The following is a 27,711-nucleotide window of genomic DNA, read 5'->3' on the forward strand; positions in this document are numbered from 1 at the left end:
GTTCCGATAGAGTTAGGCTAGCCAATCACTTTATAAAAATGGCAGCGCCCGTAGAACGCGAAATGAACGAATTGGAAAAAGCTCAAGCTTTAATTCCAACAAATAAAGAAGCCGCTATTGGTATTTTACATAATATTGGTAAGAATATGTAACAATCAAATAATCTAAACCAAGCCGACGGACCTTGGTTGTATTTTAATAAGAGATACTTACTTTGTTGTCATCGTTGTCTGAACAAAGTTTTTTGCAAAGTCATAAGAACAGAAATTGAATCTTATTGATGAAATCACGGCCGTCTGAAAGTGTGTGACTGAAATTCGCAATAATATATGTTTCAAATCGATGCTCTATAGTATTAAATTCAAAGTGTACTTTGTTTTATCTGCTATTGTTTTGTTGAAAAAGTGTTTTTAAACCACCGATTTCAAGCTGCCGAATTTTGCACCCACGACACGATGGTTACTGTGTGATAGAGATTGCTGGTATAACACGGTCAGTCATCTTAGCGTCTTCAGTTTTAAAACGCATAAAAACAATTTTTTAGATTGTCCCATTTGGCTTCAATTTAGCTTGGCTAACATTTACGTATCTTAGCTGAAGTGGAAACACAGGCGCTGAAGTACAAATTCCGACCATATTAATATTATGAGTCCGTTTAATTCTGCAACCTTGCTTGATCATAGTTGTTTTGACAACTCACCGGTGTTCATTTCCGCCACCAACGGCAGCGAGGTTACGCGCAAGAGCTTGACAACGGCCGTTTAGCCGCGAATTTTGAAACTGCGATCGAGCAAAATTTTGCCCCATATCGGCTCATTAAAAAGGTACATTTTTAAAATGTGCGGCATCAGCAAATTAAAAATAACATGTAATAACAATGATAAGGGTTCATTTTATGAGGTAGTTGTGTGTTTTTTAATTAAATAAGAATAATCAGGTGAAATTATTGTCTATTTAAATTTGGATCAATTTACGTGATTTTGACCTAAAAACACAATGTTTCAAAGTAATTTTTGAAAATTTTTGAGATTTTCTGTGTTGAAGTGAAATATTGCAGTTTGATATTCATAGATGTCCTTTTCTAAAACCACAAACCGGATATTAAAACTAGGTGTTTCCTTTTTGTTATACATTTTCTAAAAACGCCTTTTTTGTTTTTAAACTTTACGCTGCTTTTTGGCGGACGTATACGCTATGCGCATAAAGCCTAGCACAAGTCAATGCGAAGTATCCTTTTTATGGAAAACGATAGGTTGTATTTTGTTGTTTTAATTGTTCTGAATTTATTTTATGTTGGATATGATAATAAATTAACACCAACATAGCCTACTTTTGAATAACATTTGAGAATTGATTGAAATGTTCAACGATTGACCCATTTACATTCCAATCTTCACATAAAAATCAAAATGAGACCATAACCGAAAATGCGACCGTCATTTTAGCAGGTAGGCCTACATCCATTCAGATTGTACTAAGTTGCCCTCTACACAGTTGATCCATTATTTATTTGATTTCTCAAGTAATTTACACTTACACTGACTAAAATAAAGGTTTTCTCATTTTAAATTCACTGGGCCTGTCGACATAGCCCTACCTGTTAAAAGATCTGCAACGGCCAATGATGCATGCATGCATTTGGTTTTATTATTAGGCTTATGAATTTATAGGCCTAGGCCTAATAGGCCATATAAATGATTGATATACCGTGATTATTAATCAAAAATGTTACATTATAAAATGCACAAAAATACACACCTTCGGCAAAATACCGGTAACCTACGTTATTTTCAACTCAGTTGATTGCATATAGGCTACCAGCTACAACCACCACACCGTACTTCCTTGCAATATAGGCCTGATTTTACAATATAGGCTGATTTTACAACTACATCTCGGCCCTGTACCCAACTATGAAAGTCAAAATTTACCCGCGTATTTCAACTAAGATAATCATCAGGAGTTTATGCCCTCATTCACAAAAAAATAACGACTTCGAGTCCATTGCTCAAAATATAATATTAATATCCTATAGATTTCGTTTTAGTAACATTGAAATGGGCGTCATTTAACCCCTTAGGCCTATGTTCAAACTTTTCCAAATCAAAGGAGGAACGCGGGCTCCCCCAGAATGACAAATACAGTACTATACTTTTTAGGCCCTCATTTTAAATTTGTTTTTGAACGCCAAAATGTTAGGCCGTATAAAATTAATGTTTTGGTTCTCGCCCCTCCCTCCTCAATTTCTGGGATTTGTCAGATTTTTTTTTTTTTTTTGGATTTTTCAATTATTTTAGACTTTGGAATGATTTATGATTTTTTCATATATATAAATAAGTTTATTAGAGAACAAGGATCACTTCCAAGTCTTTTTGTGGTACTATAGGGAGTTTTTCCCTCAGAATCTCACATTTGAAAAAAAAAAAGTGCCTCATCGCTTCCTCGAGCACTGTTGGAAAAGACCGAAAACTACTGACAATGCTGATTTTATATTGGAAAAAAAAAAAAAAAAAAAAACACCTCCCTCCTCATCAATTCATGAAAATCCTCTGGACGAGAACCAAAATATTAATTTTATACGGCCTTAGGCCTTGTTTATTCTATGATATAATATGTAGGCCTATACGCCTAATCTTCGGTCTTATTATTTCCAAAAGTTGACCAAAACTACAAAATTGGGCATCAATTAAACCCTTATTTTCAAACTTTTCCGAATCCGAGGAGCTTGGGAAATATTTAAATTTAGGCCCTAGTTTACAAGAAAAGAAAACACTTTCAGGTCTTTAAGCTTTGTTGTATAGACTTGAATTCTTTTTATTCAGCTAGGCACCTGAGGAGCTGGAGGCGGACGCCCCCATCCCGAAATGCCCCAAAAGTCCCAAAATTGGGGGGTATATGCCTTTTATGGTCAAAAAAGGTCCAAATTTTTGGGGAAAAAAGTCCACTTTTTCAAAATCCGCCCCTAGTCCAGAAGGGTCCAAATTAGAAAAAAATCCACTTTTTTCAAAACCGCCCCCCCCCAAATAAATCCTGGTTACGGGCCTGACCCCTTTTAACTCCCTTATTGGAGGATACTTAGACCCACATGCATGCATATCCTTTAAAAAACATCAAATTTAACCTTTGTTTGTTTTATAAGTAAACATGTAAAGTAGGCCTAGGCCCTATTTTTATGCAATAGAATTACGAAATACTCATACATGTTTTAACAGCATGAACATGTAAAGCATTTACTTTATTTTTTTTAAATACGATTTAAACGTTTTCGAATTTCAAATGTACGGTAACAATACCTCGAAGTCAAAAATGTCAATCTCTCTGATCGACCATAGGCCTAAACCGGATGTCAAAAATGTCGATTTTCGGGTTTAGGTAGGCCTATTATCGAATGCTTTTGATGCAAGACATTTTAATCAGGAAATTTAGTCTAAAACGCACATTCGTGCCTTTTATTTCATGTTTGGATAACTTTTTCCCATAATTATTACCATACATGATGCATGGTTAGCTTTTACGGTTTTTCGCACGGTGAATGTTTTGAACGATTGTGTTTTTTTTAAATTATTATTATTGTTTGGCTAACCTAGGGCAATATAGATGTTTTACATTTATAACATTTTCCTTTCGTGTGAATGTTTGAAACGCTCTTTGTAGCATGATGTAGGCCTACTGTATATATAATCATGAAATGTCTTAAATTCATATTTTAGTTGCCATTTCCTTCTAGCTAGCCCTACAAACAAAACACTTTGGCCCCATGTCGGGAGAAAATAATATACATGTACTTGCATTGTAACAACCTGTTCATTTTAAAATGAACTCGTTGTGCAATTCTGTCAACAAAATGTGTACCGATAAAAAAAATAAGAAAATGAAAATGGGAAAGATTAAAAACATGTATAGGCCTAGGCCTAAGTGTTTTATATTTTGCAATTGAATATTTAGTCGAAAAATTGATTTTTCAATGTTGTGCCGACCAATAATAGGCTCTTCACTAAAAAGAATCTCAAAAAGAATCTCATTCCAACCAGCGTGTGCTATATTTGGGAGTAGGCCTATATATTAATAGAAAATTTCATTGGATTTATGAATTATTAGTCTTTAAACATGTTAAAGGAGAAAGATGAAATTAAGATGGCATGCAGGAAAGCGGAAGTAAAAATAAAATTTTTATTTTATATCATATTTTATATGAAAAAGAAATAGGAACTTAAGCCATGTTAAAAACAGGGATGTCGATTTTCAAATTTAAACCAGAATTTAGGAGGTTTTTTTGCCCCGTTTTACCGCATTTAATTTCAACCAGTTTTTCGCCTTTTAGCTTAATTTCCCGCGGTTTTTCTTCAAACATTTCAGGTTTTTTCATGGATTATCATTCTCCGATGCCTGTAAAATAAAAAAAATTTTACCCAGGGTGACCGGAAAAAGGGAGAATTGTAAAAAAATTAAGAAAAATTGTTAATTATACATAAAAATTGCGTGGTTTTTATGCTGTTACCGCCTAATATTCTTTTTTTTTTTCTTTTTTTTTTTTTTGCTCTTCACTTTTTCAAACCATGCAAAAAAAAAATTGGGTCAACAAATCACAACTTCCGTTGGCAAAAAAATATTTTCGTCGGTACATTTTCAAGTTTTGCCCCCTCGGTTCTAAAATCCTGGCTACGCCACTGCAAATAGGCCTACGGAAGGATAAAAGAAATATGAAAATAAATCATAAATAAAGACGACTGGCAGGATTTTAGCATTATAATAAAGTATATAAAAGCAAGGTGCATTAAAAATAAAGTAAAATAAAGGTGCAATGCAGAGAAAGACAGGAAAATGATAAAAAATAAAAGAAAAGAAAAGAAGAGAAAGTAGGCCTAATTAATAATATAGGTATGCTGAGGAAGAAAACAACTGTAGGCCCCTAGGCATATATAGCCCTACAGCTAAAAAGTAAACAAACAACTAACCAAAAAGCTACTATAAATATTAAGCAGGGACAAATTAACATTCTGCATTAATTACCGGGACTGTACGGCGCGGCCCAGCGCCTTCATAGGCCTTAAATGATCTTTTATTTAATGTACTCTTTTGGAGATTTAAACTTTCTTCATCTTTCCAGAACTCATGAAGTACTGTTGAACTTATACAAAAAGTCTCAAATTAAATAATAATAAGAAATAACTGTTACTTTCATAGGCTATGCCTGCAAAGTATTTTTTATTGTGACCTTATAATTATGACTCAATTAATTAATTTTTCTTAAACATTTTGCACTTGTTTGATAGTAAATAATTAAAAATACAAAGTTAGGCTAATATTAAAATAAAATAACGTCAAAAACAAAAACCAAAAACCAATGTGATGCATGTTTATTATTATACCATGTATACGTATGTATAAAGAGACATAAAAGAATCTTAAAATTTACTTTGATTCCTGTGCTGTAGGCCTATCCCCGCGGCGGGCCGCTCTAAGCGCCTTCGTGCAAAAACAAACAAAAACAAAACAAAAAACCGTTTTTAGACGATTTATTACAAAAAACTAACACCTAGTACTAGGCCTATTGATGTTCAAAAGTATGTTGGTGTTAATTTATTATCACATCAAACAAACAATAAATGCAGAACTAATTAAAGCTATTTATTCTAATAACAAAACACAACCTAGGCCTGTGCGTTTTCCATTAAAAATAAGCATAGGTCTATACTTCGCGATCGCATTGACTTGTGCTTGAAGCAGCGTAAAGTTTAAAAACAAAAAAAAGGGCGTTTTTAGAAAATGTATAACAAAAAGGAAACACCTAGTAACAACATCCAGTTTGTGGTTTTAGAAAAGGACATCTGTGAATCCATCTCAAATCACCTAATGGGTTGGCTGGTCACCCTCTCAGATTTTGTTTAAAATCACTTATATCATAGCCCTATGTGCCAAATGAACACATTTCAAATGGTAGGTCTCTACTCCTTGTCGTTTCCGAGAACCGGCCTATTGAAAATTGGGTCAGACCCCCCCCCTTTTTGGGCACGCGTGTCGCGACATTAATTTTCTTCCGAGTTTAGACATCCATATCTTCCCCTAGGGGTAAGCTACAGGACTACAAATTGGAATCTAGGGTGTCTTTGACACAAATAACCAGATTCTGGACTCATAAACAATGTATCTCACCCCATTTGCTGATATAGACATCTAAAAATGCATGTTCGTGCTGACGCACATGGCAAATTCCTGTTTTTGACCCCCCCTCCTCTTCATACTAGATGTCCGACATCATCTTTTTTGCCTTTAGTAGGCAATATAGGTTCAGGTGTGACCCTCTATAGCAGGGTAGGCCACTCATTGGCTTAATGAAAATTTCGCAAGGGCTCAAAGATGACCCCTCAGCCAAAAGACCCCCTGTTCGTGACCCCATTTGACCTTGTGGGAAATAATCCACCATAACCAAACTCACACAAATGAAAAATACTTGCATGATGTTCCTCTGTACCAGAAATCTTAGTGGTGTCAAGCCATCTTCATGGTTAAAATGGTGTTTGAATCTCTCATTGAAATACACAGTAAATTGATGAACTTTGCTTTCTGGGAATTAGAACATTAATGGCAATTACTGTGTGTTTCAATGCGATCTCCAAACAGTCATTTAACCATGAAGATGGCTTGACACCACTTTGATTTTTGGTACAGAGGAACATCATATAAGTATTTTGAATATGTGTGAGTTTGATTATGGTGGCTCATTTCCCACATTGGTATTTAGGACAATTTTGTGTGTATTTCAATGGGAAGTGGACAAATTGCGTCAAAAAACATCAAATATTCAACGAGCCATAACTCGGAAACGACAAGGAGTTGAGACCTACCGTTTGAAATGTGTTCATTTAACCCATAGGGCTATGATATAAGTGATTTTAAAGAAAATCTGAGAGGGTGACCAGCCAACCTTTTCTGAAAATTAGGTGATTTGATATGGAATGACTTCACTTCAACACAGAAAATCTCAAAATTTTTCAAAAAGTACTTTAAAACATTGTGTTTTCAGAGCAATATCACGAAAATTGGGGCAAAACGAACCACATAAATAAGTCTTAATTAATTTTTAATTACTTAAAATTTCTCGATAATCTGCTAAAATAATTGCTTATCAGTTATATTGTGCAATTTTTAATGTTCTGATTCCCGTCAATTTTGAGACAGAGCATTTTAGTAAGCCGGTACAGGATAAAATTGTGCTCAAACGCGGTTTGCGTTTTGCGACAAAACGACCGCTGTGCAGCGTTTTCGCGTAACCTGTCTGCCGCCCTCAAACAGCGGTGAACTGCCAACTGCGTCGGTGATTAAAGATTTGAGAAAATCCAGTGCTGGGCAAATCAATCCATCTCCCGATTTGCAAAGGATGACTTGTTATTGCAAACTGATGGTGATACCCTTCCGGTTCTTGAACATGTGAGCCCAGCACTACGGTAACTGGACATTTCATCCCCTCGCATTTTCATCCCCTGGACATTTCATCCCCTCATGTTAAAACGCTATTGTAGCGTTAGACTTATTTATCCAATGTATGCACCATGTTCTGTATGAGCTATCACCAGCTGATCACGTGTATAAAAATCGATCGATGTTGAATGGCATGAATTTACCTATTGAAACAGTGCGTGTACATTGTAGGCCCCCTACACGGATGATTCTATTTCTAAGTATTCGGCCATCTTGTTGTGGAGAACGAAACCACTGCATAGCCACCATTGTAAACATGGCTGATTACGGTAGGCCACTGGTTTAAATAAAAGTTCTGGTAACAACAGGAATTGGTTTGGTGATGATTTTATTTCATATCACTGGTGCAGATAACATAAAGATAATTTGTAATTTGAACTCCGGAGAACATAAATGATAAAACAACCAGAGCAAAAGCTCCGTGATTACAACCCCATGTTGATGTGTCTGTGGTCGGAGATAGAGTGAGCCTCCATGAGCACGCGCTACAGATTTTATCGGAAGTTCGCCCACACAAATCCTGAACTGTGATTGGTCAAGATTGCATTTCTATTGTTCCTAATGAAAGACTCGGAATGATTCGGCAATAGCCGTTTATGAAAGGAATCGGAATCCGAAATCGTGAATTTCAACAAGAATGTCTTACAAAAAAGCAAGACCCCCGCACCAACATTCTGCACTGTTACAAGCACTACATGTGTTGATCACCTATTTACAATGGGGACTGTGTTGATGTCTGGCGATCACTCGAGAAAAATTGACACAACATGATGTTTTTCGTGAGTAACGTCATGGTGAATTGATGAAGGAATATAGCACATGTCACGTGTCACTAATATGTCAATAACAATATCCTCATATTTTTGAGACAATAATTAACTTGAGGAAGAAGTTTTTATTCATATGCATGATATTGGGCCCTGGATGGCAACCGTGTACATGTGCCAAACAAGGTACGTTACATGAGCACGTATACTTCCACGTTCTAACTTTCGTATCACAAGCTATCGGTTGTTCATACGAAAGTTAGAAATTTTCGAACAAACGGCACGCCGCTATAGCCTTTAGCATGTTTAGTACATGGATCTATCTATACGGTAATTTTTTTATATTTTGGGTGGATCACCGTATTTTACATTGAAAATACACGTAACCCATGGACCACGCAATTGAATAGCAGCCCGATACTGCACAGGTTCGCTAGATCGCAGGTTACCAGTTGCTCTCGTCTATAATTTCTATCATATGTAATCGGCAATCGCCCGGAACCTAAAAAACATGGCGCACATATCATGATCGGGAATTGACGCAAATTTTACGGTAAAAGCAGTCATACCTAGAAAGGATAAAATTAAAATTGAGAAAATATTCTAGGTATGAATTAGTACTATACTAATCTAACCTAGCTCAAGATACTCTGGCTAAAATACAGGTTTACATTTACTATCTTACATTATCTTGCTGTATTTCAGCTAGAGCGCCATACATGTATGTAGCGCTTCCGGGTTTTTTTTTAGAACAATACTGTTACGTAAGACGAAGAAGAAACCCACCCCGGAGCCCGCCCTATTCATTATTTCATTGTACTTATTGCAATTTGCATGGACACAAATGAAATTACGATGCAATACAATGCAATTTGAATGCGCAGCAGATCTATAGAAAAAACGTGGCCCGGTTTTATGCAGGATTAGACCACTTCTGATCTAGCCTAAAGTAATTGAACAAAATGGTGTTGTTCAACGATGTTGTTCAACGATGTTTTAATATAAAATGAAAAGTACTTGATCAAAGTGAGCAAAATAGAGAATGTCTGCGAGCGCGAAAAACAAAAATGAAAAATGCGATGTTAAAAGGTGCGTACTAGAAATAGCGCAACACGCAAAGTACTTTTGTACGAAACGTCAGTGTATAATTTTATATTAAAGCATCGTTGGACAACACCATTTTGTTCAATTACTTTTCACTTTTTACCATGCAATGTTACGTGGGACTTTTTTCTGCTATCTAGCCTAGCTTGAGATACTCTAGCTAAAATACAGGTTTACATTTTGCTATCTTACATTTATCTTGCTGTATTTCAGCTGGAGCGCCACAGGTAGAAAACTCAGGTTTTTTCTGAGAACAATACAAAATACATACGGTAACGTACCATAATCTTTTTTTTCATGACTTGTCATAGACTCGCTTGCCAGTCTCGTGTACGACGTTTGTACACAGAGACTGGCTTATGCCATTTTGTGTGTCAATGGGATTTACACACTTAACGTTTTGCGCAGCTCAAACATTTCAACAATTTTTGGCCATCTTCTCTAATGTGCCTCCGCTAAAAAAAGACCCCCTAGCTTACTGAAAAAAAGTTCTTACAGACAGTTAATATTACGCTAAAATGCGTGATGGATTTTAACATAAAATACCAATTATGACTAGATGCTACAAACTAATATGCCTCCAAAAGTCCGAACTAATATGCCTCCTTTTCAAAATATGTTTGTAAAAAATCATCGGATTTTTTTTTCAGATTTTCAAGCTTTCAGTGATAATTTAAAGTCATTTTAAGCGTCCTAAAAATAATAATATTATTACAAATTTATATATAAGCCTATTTTATCCAGTTTCGAAATACAAATTTTACAATATATTCTTACCTATTATTCGTCAAGAGATGTCCACAGGAAATAGAAGTCCAAAAATTCAAGATGCGAAAAGTTGCAATATTAAATCCATGCAAAAAGTTTGCAAAAATGGTGAAATCCTCCAACAATGTTTAAGTTGATATTAAATTCATCAACAACAGTAGTAATTGTTAACGGTATCATGGTATAGTAATTTGTCCAACAGGCAAGAGTTGAGATAACTTGGCAGCGTAAAACTTCACAAACATGTGAAAATGTATAACATTTTAAAATCCGCTGAAAGTGGGCAACTATATAGTTTTAAACTTGTTCTCTATTCAAAGTCACTGTCGCTAGACATTTTGGCCATTTCTGCCAGCCATTTGCGCTTCTTTTTGCTTCCTTGGTGCACTGAGACTGCTTCTTTTTTTTTGGCCACTTTCTTTGCTTTCTTGGCCACTTTCTTTGCTTGCTTTGCTTTCTTCTTTTGCTTCTTTGCTTCCTCCTGTGTGCACTCTACAAATCCCGCGGGCATATACCGTTGTGATGTTCCAGGCCTAGGCCTACTTGGTCCAGGCAGTTCACGCTCGTCGGGTGGGCTAGGGGTCTCGGGAATAACTTGCAAAACATTTGCTGGAGTACTGACGCTTTGCTTTCCGTTTCTGGCACACGAGCATAATCATGGTCAAGATTGATTGTTTGGACAGCAGCTTCAATATCAGGTGCGTGGCGGAAGTTATATATCTGATGCACTTCAACGCTGACGTGATTCCCCTGGATACTCCAGGTATCAAACAGCGGGAGTGGTGCAGTAAGGCGTGCCGGGCCATCGCCGCTGTAGACATCACTAAGCAGGTCAAAAAACATTTGGTAAACCTCACCGGGCGATCCCCTATGGAAATTTTGCCACATAATCTCGCACAAATGGGCTTCAAAGTTGTGGTCCCATGGATCCTAACAAAGTGATCTTTGGCATCCATCCACGTACCTTCAATGTAGTTGGTATCAACTTCAATTATCTCTCCAATCTGAACATTTCTGTACCTTTTTTTTGAAGGTGTCTGAATGAATTACTGTGAAATGGCGGTATCCTGCGTAATTGAGCTTATTATACCCCACCCACCCATCAGTGTAGATGGTGGAGCCTACTTCCACATGGCGATTGATGATCTTCATCAGCGTAGCTCTGCTTCTGTTTTCAACAGGATACATTATGCAATTTCCACTGCTTCTTAACTACTAAACCAACTACCCACACTTTCTCCTGTGCTCTAGGGTTTCCTTTATGATGTTTGACTTTCCGGCCAAATAAACTCTTGTCGATTTCAACAATACTGTTTCTTAACATAACATAACATAACATAACAACGGCGCTTGATATAGCGCAATACCAAAAATATGAACATTGCGCTTTACAAATATCGTAGATGACATCTTCCCAGACCCACTGAATCATTACATCTCTAACATATTGGGACCAGTTCATCGCGGTTGTGCTGTAATTAACTGCTGTAAATGAAAGTTCTTGATAAAAGAAATCACGCCTGGAATTGCGTGGTGCATCTTATAGAAGAATGACCCCTTTCTGACTGTGGTCTTGTGTTGTCAAAATTGTTGTTAAAATTGCACTTCAAATTAGGCTACATTTGTTCTAACCTAAAAGATGTTGACTCATGAATCAAAATAACTACCGGTACCTTCCAAATTTGAACATCATCAGAATATTTAACATGTGTTGCGTTGTAAAAAATGACAATGCTGATCTCGAAGCCAGAGTTCTCCAGTAAGTACCGGTACTGATTCCTTGTTAGCATTCCTTCCAAGTTGTTATTGAAATCAATGGCGCATGACATGACACAGTGTGTAAAGCAATGGAACTTCAGAAGTAAACACAGTCGTACACAACGGGTAAGAATTGCATCAAAACATTGTTGAAATTGCACTACAACTGAATTTTAGACTGTTCAAAAATAGGCAACCTTTGCTCTAAATATTATACAATTGACTCATCAAAATAACTACCATCCAAATTTAAACATCAACAGAATATGTGCTTTTTTGTAGGGAACTTTCTTCAGTCAGTTTTAAGCAAATGTTTGCTCTACAAAAATGAAAAACAAAAACTATGTTTAATTTATATGGAAAAAGTTTATACTACCTTAAAGTTGGTTAATTATGTAGTCAAATCCAATTTTCTACGCACGATTTTAGACAGTTTCGTCAACCAGGTCGGTTAACTTCAGTAATGCTATGATCCGCCTACTCTCCCGCAAAATTTCTCATTCCTTGGGTGCACAGTTCTTCACAGCGGATCATACATGTGATTTAGAGAATAGATGCCCTCATCAAGGTTGATAGTCTGGGTGTCCCTCTTTCTGATCCAAAGTGCTTCGCGTATCCATCTAGTTTGCTTGTTAGTGTCCTTGTCAATTATACTTGCCCCCTCCCAATTAATGACATGATTCTCTTGAGCAGTGTGGTCTGTAATGGCTGATTTGTGCTGTTCCGAAACAGATTCTTGTCTTTTTGACCTAGTGTATTTGATGTCCTTGGCTTTTTCGACGTCTTTCCTGTGCTACATAATTAACGAACATTATGACTTTTATACAATCCTGATGAATCTATTCCAAGATTTATACTACATGTACCTTGCAACCACATCATTATCAGTGCATATAGCCTGGAATCACCCCTGTCATGTCCAATCTTGGTACTTGTTAATGACTCCTTTGTCATAGTTAAACACTAATATTACTTAAACAAACATTCCACTCTTCAATTGAAATCAATATTGAACATTAACATTATCTATTTTTTCCCACAGTAAAACAAGAAGTAGAAGTAAACAATGATGAAGGCATGAGATTAAAGGAGCAGAGTATTCTGGAGTTGGGACAGTTGTTGGCTAAGACTGGCCAAGCTGATGGTAAGAATCAGGAATATTGTAACTCAGATATAAACAGTCTGTGGCGGATATGTGCCAAAGTCACGATTTATGTAATCAAGTACTTTTCAGCTGTGATTTTGGTCAAATTTTAATTTTCATTATTCTTTGCCAAAAATTATTGCATGATATTACTAGTAAGAACTGTCAAGGATCCCTGGTTTTAGTATTAAAACTCTAAATTTTACTGCATGATTAGTCTTTCACATGACGTTTCAGTACACCACTGGGCATTACAATCTTGGAAAAAGTAGAAATTCAAAACAAATTGAGGGTGTCGCTGTCGAGCAAATCACACTTTATGACTTTAAATTATTTTCCTACAAATGTTGAGTTTTGCAATTTCTTGTTTGTAAAGCATAAGATTGCTTCTACATGTTCTTTAAGGGGGTACTACACCCCTCAATAAATGTGTGACTATTTTTGCATTTTTCTCAAATACTAATAACACCTTGATAACAAAAGTTCTGTATATTATAGGGGCAAGGAATCCAATTACTACACTGGAATTTCAGTGACCCAAGACAAGCGGTTCGATACTTGTGATAGAAAATGAGGTACCGCTAGGATGAAACTCATTTCCTATCATATTTACTGAACCGCTTGTCTTGATTCACTTAAATTTCAGTTTAGTAATTGGATTCCTTGCCCCAATAATATACATAACTTTTGTTACCAGTGTGTTATTAATTTTTGAGAAAAATGCAAAAATAGTCCCAATTTTACCACAGGGGTGTAGTACCCCCTTAATGTGTTTAAAACTGATAAAAATACACTTTTAACTTTCTTGCACTCAGCTACAAAGTAATATGCACCAGTGGGATCAAACATGGTCAGTATCAGCACATTTGATTCAGGCTAAGAACTCTGAGAAAATTAATAGAACGTTCAAGCCCATATAATAATCCAGTTATTGGCATGGTCAATTTTGAATAGTAGTGAGGAATCCAGAAGCTATTTCTCAGGAAATATTACAAATTTCCTTTCCTAAATGAAGAAACACATACAATGTTGTAGAAAATGTGGCAATCTTTGTTTGAAATTGGTTAATATTTTCCTGGGAAATGTTCAATTATATTTTTCAGGGGCAGGGAGTGACAGGCTTGAAAACTATTAAGAGAAGTTACAGTGCTAATTATGGTACATGAATAGCAATTTGGAATAATTTGATTTAGTTTGAATTAAGGTCGAGCTCTGAAATTAAGATTTGATAAATAATCAAAGATTCTGTTTTTTCCTTCAGAATTGGGTGGTCTCATCAAATTCACCAGGCCTTTTCTGTCTAGTGTAAGCAAGGCTAAAGCAGCCAAGCTTGTGAGAGCGCTGGTTGATTTATTCCTTGATATGGAAGCAGGCACAGGAAATGAGGTAGGATTTATTAGAGTCAAAGAGATTAGTCTCAAAGAGTCCCAACTCTGCCATGTTTGCATGTCGCTGGCACTGAGGGCAAAATAGTGTACATTGAGATTATTTGGCAATGCGCATAGCAAACATCAAATTACATCATGTAATGAGTTGTGCCAATAGCTCTCGTATATCTCTACATGAGCAAACCATTGTAATGCTCAAGCTGGAAGACACATTGTCGTTCAATTCATGGCTTTTGCAAACAAAAGCTGGCATTACACTGATTTGCTCTCCAAGCACGACAATCCAATGTGGCAGATTTACCATGTAGCATTATATGCGGCGATTTCAAGTCGGGACTCTTTGGGTTTCAGTACTTCCAAGTGTGTTAAACTGGCCATCATTTTGGACAGCTAGAGTTTGATGGATAGATGTTATGACTGTGTTATATTCAACTCAGAAGTGTTGATTTCTCATTTGAAATTTGAAAAAAGTCAAATGAGGTAGGATTTATATTCAACTCAGAAGGGTTGATTTTTCATTTGAGATTTGCAAAAAGTCAATGTGATTATTACAGTTATGTGAGAAATAGAATGAACTTTTACTATTATTTGATTATTACACCAATATTTAAAAATGCTATTCAGAAGTGCACCATGGGGTAGCGCTTAGGAATACAAAATATATAATGAGTTAATTTCAAAGTTTTTCTTTTTCCTTTAATGTGAAGGTCACACTGTGTCAAGAATGCATCGAATGGGCCACCAGTGAGAAGCGAACATTCCTGAGGCAAGCTTTGGAAGCTAGACTCATAGCTCTCTACTTTGAGAACAAGAGATACACAGATGCCCTGACAGTAGGTGAGTGGTCAAGTTTTACAGTTATTGTACACCATGGTAAAATAGCCTGCACCCTTTAGAAGTGGGATAATACCTCATTAAAGACTAGTATGTGAGTTTATCCATGGGAGCAGTAACTTATTTATGATCTCGCATAAGCTCAATGGGTTATGTGCTACCCACTTAGCTAAAATTGTTTAAGGGGTACTACACCCCTCGATAAATTTGTGTCTATTTTTGCATTTTCTCAAAACCAATAACACAGTGGTAACAAAAAGTTATGTATATTATAGGGCAAGGAATCCAGTTACTACACTGGAATCAGTGACTCAAGACAAGCGGTTTGTTATTTATGATAAGAAAAGAGGTACCGCTAGGATGTACCTCATTTCCTATCATATATACTGAACCGTTTGTCTTGAGTCACTGAAATTTCAGTGTAGTAATTATATTCCTTGCCCCAATAATATACATAAATTTTGTTACCGGTGTGTTATTATTTTTTGAGAAAAATGCAAAAATAGTCACAAATTTACCACAGGGGTGTAGTACCCCCTTAAAGCCACAGAATAAAACACCAGATGTGAAAAGTTGTGATCTAAACCATGCCATTTAGGCCTACTATGTAGCCTATTGTAGGGCAAATTGGGTGGCCTAGGGGAAAGCAGAAACACTATCCATGTGCTCAAGGTGAAATTTACACCTTACTTGTGTTACTCTCTGCCCATTTTCATGGGAACCAAGAAATAGCAATCTGTAGCTTTAAGGGAGAGGTAAACTAGACTTGTGAGGACATTTTGTTATTTCATGTAAAAATCTGCATATGTTTAAGTTTCCTTAAACATTATTTTCGATACTTCGATACCTTTCTTTGTCTTTGGCCATCAATGACTGGCATTTGTGAGTGTAATTGATCCAAACTGGGCTTAAACCATTGTGCACCCTTGTTTCTAGGATATTCAGACAAAATATATGGATTGGTGGCTTATACCTCCTTAGCTACATTGTTGAAAGAATAATAACTTTTTGTGGTCTGTTTTTTGTAACATTCTGTTGTTTCCTAATTATGTCTGTCTGTATCAATATCATCATCTCTGTCTTTACTCTCATTAGCCTTCTCATCCACTGTCTCATTCACCTATCACAGTGTCTCTCCTTGGGTGTCTCACTGTTTCTCAACATATTTATTTCTTACTTTGAAGATCATTACCTATACCACATTTCTTTCCTTTGCTGTCACTCATGTCCATCACCTTAAATAAAATGGGAAATTAATACTATTTATTACTATTACTAATTGATGAAATTGATGATATTTTTCATCAGGTTCCAGGTTATTAAAAGAGCTGAAAAAGTTAGATGATAAAGCTTTGTTGGTAGAGGTACAGCTACTGGAGAGTAAAGTTTACCATGCACTCAGCAATCTACCAAAAGCAAGGTAGGTACGGGTACCCTTAGTGAAATCATGTTGTCCGATGTAATAAGCTATGACATGCTCTCTGTTTGAATACCCTTAGAAGTAATTATGCTACTATAACTTAAGACCCAAAGTACCAAATCAAAGGGTTACACTCCAACATCTTTTATCTGGTCATGATGGAACTAATATGGGCCAGATAAGTGAAAAATCAAAAGTGAATAAGTGTAATTTTGCATTGAATTTCTAAAGTACTAAAATTGGGTCAACAAAACCTAAACATAAACAATGAAATTTAAAGAGCACCTTTTACAAAGTAGGCAAAGTGTAACAAAAAGTTTATGGATGGCTTCGTATTTCAACTGCCGAATTACCCTAGTAGAACCGCCAGTTGAACCATGTTTATTGTTGTGAATCACTTGCGAACAATATAAAGCAGGTCCAATCGCTGGTTCTACCAGGGTGCTGGCGGGCAGTTGGGTTTTGAAGCCATCCATACTCTCAATACTGACTAATAATGCTGGTTACCATCATCGACCGTACTGCGGTGCACCATTAGCTAACCCTGTATGCCGCCCTCTTTTGATTACCATCTGTTATCATCTGATCTCTATTAAAAAATTGATATGCTGCCCTCTATTATGTAAAGAATTGATCCTTTATTCTCTAATTCAAAATTAATGCATGTGTAACATTGAATTTAAACGATATCAAAAGGAACAATAAGATTGGCGTAGTCTATATTGAGATATATCTATAGGCAAAATAACCTTGCAAAATATAATGAAAAAATAAGAATAAAAGCTGCATTTTTTTCTGTTATCTTCAAGAGCATCTCTTCAAATTTCACAAATAAGGTATCATTTTAGAACTTCGAATTTGCTCTGTAAGGATATGTTCAAATCTCAGTTTTGTCAAAGGGACCCTTATTGTTCCTTTTGATATGATGGGTCACATACACAACATAGAAATGTCCTTCTATACTTTGATCAGCTCGTAATCGGCGGGAATTTTAACATCGCGGATTAATATCAATATATTTTATTAAGAGAATTTGCTTGTGACACCTCGCCAGAAAAATCATAAATTATTAATTCAAGTCCTATACTTGTCTACTTTCTTTAACATGCGCATTGTAGATCTTCAAAATGAACAATACCACTCTTCACATGGATCTACTTTTTCAGCGTGGTAAAAGCCTAACAATTCCCGCCGATTATGAGCTGATCAAAGTATAAGTACATCCTCATTCCTGAACATGAACATAATGCATCAAAGCATAACCAAACGCCTGTCGTGTGAAGATAAAAGAGAGATCCATATGATATAAAAGAGTGTTGAATAAGGGAGGTTGGATTGTATATTGTTCCTCAATGCAAGAATAATCTTGATTCAGTTCAAGAATAATCTTGATTCTGGCAAATTCCCTATATGTGACCCGCTCTGATGAAACCCGCCATAAGTCACACTCAGCCATTTCAAGATACGGCGAGTCAAAGTTGAGAAAGGGGTGAAAAACCTTGGAGATTTTGTTTTTTATTTTTTATTTTTTGATTCCTTAATATGTTTACTTTAACCTACCATTGAAAACAAAATATTTTTTACGTCTAAAACACCCAAATCTAGCATTTTCTGAGCCAAACCCAAGTCCTTTACATGTCATTTTACAACTTTAAAGCCATTTTTCTTGCATTTGGCTTTTCTTTATGTGTCACTTCCCCCTTCCTGTTGAAAGACCGTAGAATGAGGTCCATATGTCCCAGAAACATAATTTTGGTATCAAATAAAAGCTGAAGACCTGTATTAAATGATGACATCAAAACCTCAATTTTCAAAATTAGTGACTTATGTCTGGTTTTGTGGGAGCGGGTCACATATGCACTTTATGAACTTCGAAAATGAATGGAAGAAAAGATCATGAAATATGAATGATTTATGGTTCATGTTGATGGCAACTTGTGTCAGATCACCTGTCTGCAAAATTTGATGAACTGTACATAGTACCCTTGTAGAGTAGAATTTGGCAGTTTATTTGTATTGAAGTACTTACTTAATAACCTTTACTCCTGTTTTCAAGCTTATCTTATCCAAACTCTTCACCATGCATTATGTTCTAATAGCATATTACTGACCCATTTATTTCCAGGGCGGCACTTACCTCTGCAAGAACAACAGCCAATGCTATCTACTGTCCTCCAAAATTGCAAGCAGCGTTGGATCTGCAGTCAGGTGTGCTACATGCAGCCGACGAGAGGGATTTCAAGACGGCCTTCTCTTACTTTTACGAGGCCTTTGAGGGATACGACTCGGTAGACAACCCTAAAGCTATTGATGCACTCAAGTACATGTTGCTGTCCAAAATCCTCTTAAACAGGTGAGATGTAGAACATATCTCAATTGGGAAAATAACAGATTGTCTGATGAATAGAGATTGAGTAAATTTGTGTGCCAGATGGGAAAGAAAATTAGCTATTCCATTTGAAAAACATACCCCTCTTGAGAAGAGTTCGGAATTCCAACCAAATTCAAAAGGTCATATTAGAGCCATTACAAATTCCACCATTTTCTTCCAAAAACAGTGGAAACGGTGTTAAAGATTTTAGAATTCCACACTTACTTTCCCGATATGGATCATATTGAAATGGCAAACTGGACTTGAATATTTTTACATTTTCAGCTGAATTAACATAAAATATGCAAAAATATTACACCCGAAATAACAGTTTAAAGGAAGATTTTGTGATCCTAGCATCCTCTTTTTATGACATTTTTCAGTAGATATCCACAAAATTTCAGTTGATTCCGATTTTGCGTAGAGACTGACCGATCAGATCGGTAGCTTCCGAATCGGGCCGATTATTAGCTTATCGGTAGTGATCTGCATCGGCCGATTTTTCCTTCATCCGCCGATGTAATGCACCGATCACCCAATATCATGAAAGTAATTGTTGAAGCTTAACAAGTATACATTTATTGGTATATTTCTTTGAATTAGACTAGTTAAATCAAGCAAAATTTAGCAAAAGAACAAGCTTTGTAGGCGATAAACATATATAAAATCATACCGTGATTCAGGCACGCAGCTGAGATAATCAGGTAATTCCCCGTATGCACATGTACAATTGTAGTTCTTACTTCCGGGCTACACACGTGCGTACTGGCCGCGTGCAACACTCAACACTTTCCGGGTTACACACGGGCGTGTCAGATTGGAGAGAGCTACGGGCCGTGTGCAAAACTCAATACTGACTTGAACGTAAACACAATATTAAAATGGGGCGATCAAATGATTCGACGGACTCGGATATCAGGGGGAAAAGGTAAATTGAGCTTATAATAATCATGGTCAAATTCAGTATTTTAAATGCATATGGGAGTGTGTTTTTTTGTGCTCAGAGCATACATAATTATGGTAATACTTTGCGTACAAGTACCCTTTCAACATACGGGTGAAATTTACTCACTGTGATGGCAGCCATTGTTTACAATTGGGGAACTGGTAATCGGCGATCGGCGATCGAATCAACTTTTTTTGAGAAAAGTGGGGGGATGAGGCTGTGGATCACGAAATGCCCTTTTAACTGGAATATAGTCAGTTTAAGTTTTATTCTTAGTTTGAGTTTGTGGACACAAAATTTGATTGGGCATTCGTATTCAGTGCCTGCGGTTTTAGCTTTTAAGTGCTGAATTTCATTGGTTTCTGGATTTGACATTTGACAGAATTTCCTGTCAAATGTAGGGCATTGCTAATGTTCACAAACCTGGACATGTACATGTTTTCTGAGACTAAATTTCACTCAGAATAAAGATGTAAGATGCTAAAAGTACACCATCATGACCTCCTTGCATGAAAATACAATATAGCATATTTTCTGCAGTATTACGCAATAGTCTAATTTACCCCTTCTCTTGCAAATTCTTTGGTATATGTGATTTTGCTCAACACCGTGTATTGATACAAAATGGCATGCACGAAGTTGGGCGCAATGCTTACGCTAGTTGTGCATTGCGTAATTGCATGAGTGGCGCACGTTAAGTGAATTTACGCGAGCGTGAGTTGAGACTTTATTTATGTGCGCAGTAACAAAAGCCAAATAATTTCCGCCTTATATAAACCGAACAAACTTTACCAACATGAACCAACAAATCCAGCAATACCTAATCAACATTGCTTCTTTATATCTCTCCAACAGTGCTGATGATGTGCAATCTATAGTGAGTGGCAAGCTGGCTCTGAGACATGCCGGTTCCAATGTGGATGCAATGAAGAGTATAGCCAAAGCCAGCAAGAACAGGTCACTCTCAGAATTCCAACAGGTAAGGCAATGGGGTATTCCAGTTGAAATCCATACACCCCCTGTGGATGACATGACTTTAATTTCCCACAGAGGGGGTTTAGATTACAAATGGCATTACACACTCCCTGTGTGGAAGATTAAGGTCATGTTTTCCACAGAGGGTGTATGGATTTCAACTGGAATAGATCAATACATCAGGCATGAGAATTTTCAGTATAGTCAAAATTTCCGCAACTTTATTTAATTTCAGCCTGTTTTTGGTACTTTTTGCCCAATTTCACACGCATTTTCAGTTGTTGGTTTTTTTCAGTTTTTTTAGGAAACTGCAGTCTCATGCCTGATACATCACTGGGGGTGTTCACAATATACCTATTATCATGGGTGTAATCGGAGGGAAAGGAGGCCCTTTGGGTCCTCAGTCAGTACAGAATTGAAACGGAGGGTGGTAAGAGTCTGCTTGGTAGAATGAATTTCTTTCAACTGCAATCTGGAGCATCATATCATAATGAATTCGGCAGACAGTTGGCCGAATCCGGATTCAGATTTCAGTAAATTCATGTTATGCATGCATTTTTTTTTAAATTAAAGAACAAGGGACCAATGCTTTACCTATCAAGGGCAGCATATCAATTTTTTAACAGTTATCATCATCAACCGTACTGCAATGCACCGTTAGCTAACCATGTAAGCTGCCCTCTTTTGATTACTTATTATGCTGTTATCATCTGATCTTCATTAAAAAATTGATATGCTGCCCTCTTTTATCTAAGGCATTGATCCCTTGTTCTCCAATTAAAAAATAATGCATACGTAATATGAACCCACCAAAAGCCGAATCTGGTTTAGGCTGTCCGCGAAATTCATAACAATATATATTGTTATTGAAGTTGGAGGTGTATGTTCTTCCTCAAACACATACCTACAGGAAATACCACCAACCAGGGGCTCTATCTGAGACTTATACAAACAGTCATTTTTCTGATTTGACTGTTTAAACCAGGATATTCTATGCATTCTACACATGCGTTGACAGTAGAGTCAACACGTTTGTTTTATCATGGAAAGGGGACATACTTTTATACATATTTGTGTGTTTTGCACCCTATTGCATCTACTTTGACAGGTGATGACCTATGGTTTAATATGTATCTCCAGTTGGAATGCAGAGTTCTGAGTATGTTCCCATTTGCAGCAAATACTTACGAACACCCCTACACATACATCCCCACACTTGTGACTTTGAAACAAACTCCAAACCTGACTGTAAACATGATAGTTGATTGGATATAACATTTTGTGTAAGTTCTTTATATGTTAACAATATTTGTTACCATTGTTTTTCTTTCATATAGACATTGCTCAAGTTCAAGCAAGAGCTCCAGGGTGACCCCATCATTCAGGCTCATCTGGATTCACTCTATGACAACCTGATGGAACAAAATCTGTGCAGGATTATAGAGCCATTCTCCAGGGTGCAGGTGGACCATATTGCCAACATCATCAAACTACCTTTGGTAAGTGGTGATATAGTCATGAACTTGTGATCGGTCATATCTTATGTTGGGAGAACAAATATCACCATTTTGATGTGCTTTGGCACAAATGTTACACAATGATAGCATGTGGTAATAGTCAGTGTAAAGTGTGATGCAATTGCTATGCTTATAAGCAGCAGCTTGTAGCCAACTTCCCTTCCATTATAACAGAATTTATGAACATTTGAGTTAAAATATTTCCTGACTGGCTACAATCGATCAGCAGTAAGTAGCGAATTTGGTGTCGACTTGTGATATGTATTGTTTTTAACTTAAAGACACATAAGTCATTCAAACTGTCATTTGATATTTTTTAAATGACAAAGTTGGCAAAAAATACGAAGAAAACAGCAGCACTGACGAAGTTGAAGCCGCATTCAAATACATGTAGCTAATTTAGATACTGTCAGTATCTAAATTACAGATTCTTGTAAAATGTCTTATTTTGTTTTTTAAAATACACCGCTTTCGGCTGAACCCCTTGCAGGCTATGTTAGCACATCTATGACAATGACAAAGGTACCAAAAACTGAATTTTGATGATTTTTACGATCGTCTGCGTGAGCAAATCACTGAATGGGCCTTTAAGTAAACTTTTGTAAAGAAATTCATCCAAACCTTGCATTTTAATGCATTACAAAACTTAACATTTGATATGGACACTACAGCTTTAACCAGAGATTTTTGTTTGTCTGTTTGTTTGCTTGTTTTTGTTTTGTTGTTTGTTTTAATATCAAACCTGTCCTTTTGTTATCATATACAGGACCGAGTAGAGAAGAAGTTGTCACAAATGATTTTAGACAAGAAATTTCATGGTAAGTGTTGGCGTTACATGAAGAGTAGTATTGTTGTCTCTCTTGTGGTGGTGGTGTATGTTATAGCAAATTGGTATAAGGGATGGCTTCCAATCCCAACCGCCGGTTGACTGCCAGCGCTGAGAGGCCCAGTCTGGTGTCTATTGTTCAGAATAATGGTCAAGATAACACGATTAAACATTGTCAGCTATCAAAGTTCTTTTGTAGTACAGCCTGCATGTGGAATGCTCTCCCTACATATCCATGCTATTATTATCGTACGCCATGGAATAGAGTAAAGATTATAAGAACGCTTCCGCCCGAAGATCCGTCCTTCCTTCTGTCAGTCCGTCCTTCCTTCATTGTGAAAAATTATTTCTCAATAATTGTGTTTGTAGTCGCTATTATTTATAAACAGGAATAAATGTAATAGAGTTGTATCATTGTGTGACGTTTTTGGTAAAGTTTGTTCAACAGAAAAATGATATCGGATTATGTTTTACTTTTGATGTTATGTTTGTTAATTGGTTTTAATGGTTAAAGTTTCTTTTATAGAGAGAAACTGTAAAACTATACCATTGATTTAGAAACACTGTATAAGGAATGGTGCCCCCAATGGGAGCTTTGATGTGAGATGCTGAAATCCGAGGGGGGGGAGGGCACTCCCACTGTGAAGGTGACGCGTATGTGTAGGGCTGTTAAGACCCCCTTTTTCACCATCGCTGTCACCAAAAGACCCCATTACCAGTACATGCTGTGAAAACCAAAGACCCCATATTTTCCTTTAGATCTATCACCCAAAGACTTTGAAATGACAAAGCCATTTGAAGTCATTTAGAACTAGAAATTCAATTTTCGAGGCTTCTTTAGGCTCTCACACAAAGACCCCATTAAAAAGTCATTCTCACCCAATGCCCCCCCATAATTTAGATCCAAACGGATCTACTCTCTCAACCAATGACCCCATATTCTGTACATTTGGTCTCCCTGAATGCCAAAAACCATGCTCTCACACAACGTTATAGGCCATACATGCAATGTTAAATTTGGGGGGGGCAAGGGGGTATCATTTTTTCAATCAATTTAGTATCCTTTATATTATGGCATTGTGTCGTTATCATCATAGAATAAAAATTCCTTTAAAAAACAACAAAAAACAGTAACAATCCTGTTGACCCTGGCTGGAGAAAATTATAAACGACTGCAAATTAGTCTATGAGTAAATTGTAGGTCAATGAATTATGCAAACCACACAAAATAAATTTGCACAAGCCAGTGATCTCCTTGCAATACAAACCGCACAAAATAGCGTACGATATGTTAGGCGGTCTACTTGTTTATTTTTTTTTTTATATGCCATGAAATTTTTTAATAAAAATGACAGCTCTGCCAGAGCTCTGGCAGTTGAGTTTGAAAGGCATCCCTAATAAAGGTTAAATAGCACATTGGTATAAAATATTATACAAATATTGACTGCTATGAGGGACATGGTTAAAATTATAGGCCCAAGGTGATCTCAAAACTATGACTATGCCCCGAGGCGAACGGCACACAGATTACAATCTGCGATTTCTGCGTAATTATAGCGTGAAAACATTAACGCGTGCGCAATATCATTTTACGCTGGGAAAAATGCGCAGTTTGATCGTGACGCACGTGACCGGTCCATAGCTCATTTCCATGGACCGTTCCATAGTTCATTTTGCGGGCATAGTTAATTCAATGGCTGCACTTTCAACCAATCAGATGACAGGAATCTATATATGAGGTATATAAATGCAAATAGGAAGAAATCAAATCAAATTGAACGGAGGAGAGAGGAAGGCCAATGATGATGCCTGTAATGACTCCACCCCTTAAGCAAATTTAAAAACAGAATCAAACAAAAAAGATTTCATACAATAATGATACATGCAAAAGACATATACCCCAAAAGTTTCATATTCTGAAATAGTTTGTTCTTTAACTAAATGTTTAAGTTTGAATATGTGAAGTGAGTTTCTTTCATGTATATTTTGGTAGAAAATCTTGAAATTCTTACAGCACAAAGACTGGTGATTTGCAGCTTCCAAAATAATAACTGTGCCACTGTTAAGCACAAGTATTATACAAATATTGACTGCTATGAGGGGCATGGTTAAAATTTTAGGCCCGCGGTGATCTCAAAACCATGACTATGCCCCAAAGCGTAGCCGAGGGGCATAGTCATGAAAGCAGTCAATATTTGTTTTATATACCAAATCTTAAGATTCTTGTCATCTGTTTGGTTAAAAGCATCATCTGTTTGGTTAAAAGCATCAATTTTGGGAAGAGAAATTAATAGTTTCAATGCGAATGGCACAGATTACAATCTGCAGTTTCCGCGTAGCAATATAGCGCGCGAAAACATTAACACGTGTGTAATCTCATTTTACTCTGGGAACAAAGCACACACAGAACTATGCTCGGGGAATAGTTACTTTTGCAGGCATAGTCAAAATTATGCCCGGGCTTTTAACCAATCAGATGGCGGTAATCTTTAGATGAGGTATATAATTACTGATATTTTTACTTTTTGTTTGTCATTACAGGTATTCTTGATCAGGGTGAAGGTGTTCTCATTGTATTTGATGAACCCATCGTGGATCAGACCTATGAAAATTCACTGGAAACAATACAAAGTATGGGAAAAGTAGTCGACGCTCTCTATAACAAAACCAAGAAACTCTATTAAAAGTTAACTATTGTATGTGTTGAAAAACATTTTGGATTTTGCAACGTAATTTGCTATATGGTGTTCACACATAGGCTATGTGGCAAGAATTTTCAATAGACAAGACTCTTTTATGAAACCAGACCCACAGATGTTAAAATAAATTAAGATAAAACAGTCAGTTTGGGCACCTTTGACCTGCATATTATTGCTTGTGAATGTGAGCTCTGTGGGCCTCCAACAGATGGTAATATTATTACTAGATACAAGATTGCTAAAAGTAAGTATAGCCAATACATAAATCAGAAGTTGCTGGCATCCAGAGCATCAACTCACTATCAGTTGAACTCAATTGCAACACTGCATCTGCACTTTAGCTATGACTGAATTGGTAGTAGCATTGGCAATGGATTTTGACCACAGGCCATTTAATAAAGGGGTTCTTATCAGGTGGCCCGCATGCCAAATCCAGTCTGCCACCTATTTACATTTGGAATATGATCAGCTCTAAATTGTAAAATAAAGCATATTTATTTTGGCCCTCAAGCATGTATGTTTGAAATGAGTTAAGCCGACTTGTGGCCCTTGATTTGAGTTGAAAACCCCTGACCTAGCACTAGGATCCACAACATGCTCATCTATCAGGGGCACAGTTCTTAAACCCCAATACATTTGTACATTCATTGAATGACCTTTGAAAATTTGGGTACAAAAAGTCATACTCTGCAACTTAAGGTCAAATTTTGCACTATGATTATGTAATTGAGGTTATTGGACTATTCCATTGGGTGAGGCTATAGTGGTCCATAGTGTAGGCAAGGTAATCATTTGAGCACATTACTACCATATTTGACCTAATTAATGACCCTTTCTTAATTAGCACCCCTTGTGGAATATTTCATCTTATAACCTTCTGTCAGTGAACCTGTAGCATGAAATTGGGCAAAACTACAAGTTAAATATCTTCATCTTAGCATTGATTTATGGCTGTGACATTTGTTGTACAGTTAAAGGAGGATAGCCTGTCACCAACTACTCATTTCTCGTCAAAATTGAGATTTTAGTCCCAATGTAAAGGTCATACTTATCTCATTGACCTTGTGAAATCAATAGAGGCCCTGCATGAAATTATCGATTGGCTGATTTGGCTCCAAACAAAGGATTTGAGCCGGTGTCCTTCACCGTAGTTATGGTGGAGTGCAGTCCATTCAATCAAATGTTGTCATCAACCTATTTGATCGTAGTGCAGGGTTATGTGTGTGAGACGAACTGTCACTGTAGATTGCAATCATGCTTTTGTTGAATGCATTTGAGTAGTCCGCCATATTTACGGGATGATATGTCACATGCAAGGCCTCTATTAGAGCTGAGCGATGTGAATTTGGGTCTTGTATTTGGGATGAAACTCTGTATGTATGGAGTGTGGAGTGGAGTCAATCAAGGTCACTCAACTAGTAGAAATATTATGTGATAAAATTAGACCATCCTCCTTTAATGATCGCTATTGTCCTCAAATGTTTGTTTTTTTCAATTGCAAAATGTCAATTTTGAAACTTCATAATGTAGTAAATAAATACAATGCGTCCCCTTGAAATGGCTAACTGGGTCGAATATGGTAATTATCTTCCTTCATCTTAAAGTTTCTTGTATCAAATTTTGTTTAGCAGTATTTTGCAACACTGAATTGTAGCGTGTTTGTTATGTTATTGTAAAAATAAATAAGGTTTTGTATACCTTAGAAACTTATTGAA

The 27,711-nt window shown here is 36.6% G+C and overlaps 1 protein-coding gene across 1 annotated transcript; it reads left to right on the forward strand.

The window, feature by feature from the left end:
• On the forward strand, window positions 1-27,711 carry LOC140151341 (26S proteasome non-ATPase regulatory subunit 11-like). Its single transcript, XM_072173650.1, has 10 exons — window positions 1-138; window positions 12,919-13,020; window positions 14,282-14,406; window positions 15,116-15,245; window positions 16,551-16,662; window positions 18,788-19,015; window positions 20,835-20,958; window positions 22,292-22,453; window positions 23,238-23,289; window positions 25,839-27,711. The coding sequence occupies exons 1-10, from the start codon at window positions 39-41 to the stop codon at window positions 25,979-25,981; spliced, it is 1,278 nt and encodes a 425-aa protein (XP_072029751.1). The 5' UTR covers window positions 1-38; the 3' UTR covers window positions 25,982-27,711.

This window comes from Amphiura filiformis, chromosome 4, assembly GCF_039555335.1.
Source record: "Amphiura filiformis chromosome 4, Afil_fr2py, whole genome shotgun sequence".
NCBI lineage: Eukaryota > Metazoa > Echinodermata > Ophiuroidea > Amphilepidida > Amphiuridae > Amphiura > Amphiura filiformis.

Excerpts from the sequence above, each read along its gene's own strand:
- LOC140151341 (XM_072173650.1), top strand. The coding sequence starts at position 39 with ATGGCAGCGCCCGTAGAACGCGAAATGAACGAATTGGAAAAAGCTCAA. Across the intron at positions 14,407-15,115 it reads AAGCAGGCACAGGAAATGAG|GTCACACTGTGTCAAGAATG; the intron begins GTAGGATTTATT and ends TTTAATGTGAAG. Across the intron at positions 16,663-18,787 it reads AGCAATCTACCAAAAGCAAG|GGCGGCACTTACCTCTGCAA; the intron begins GTAGGTACGGGT and ends ATTTATTTCCAG.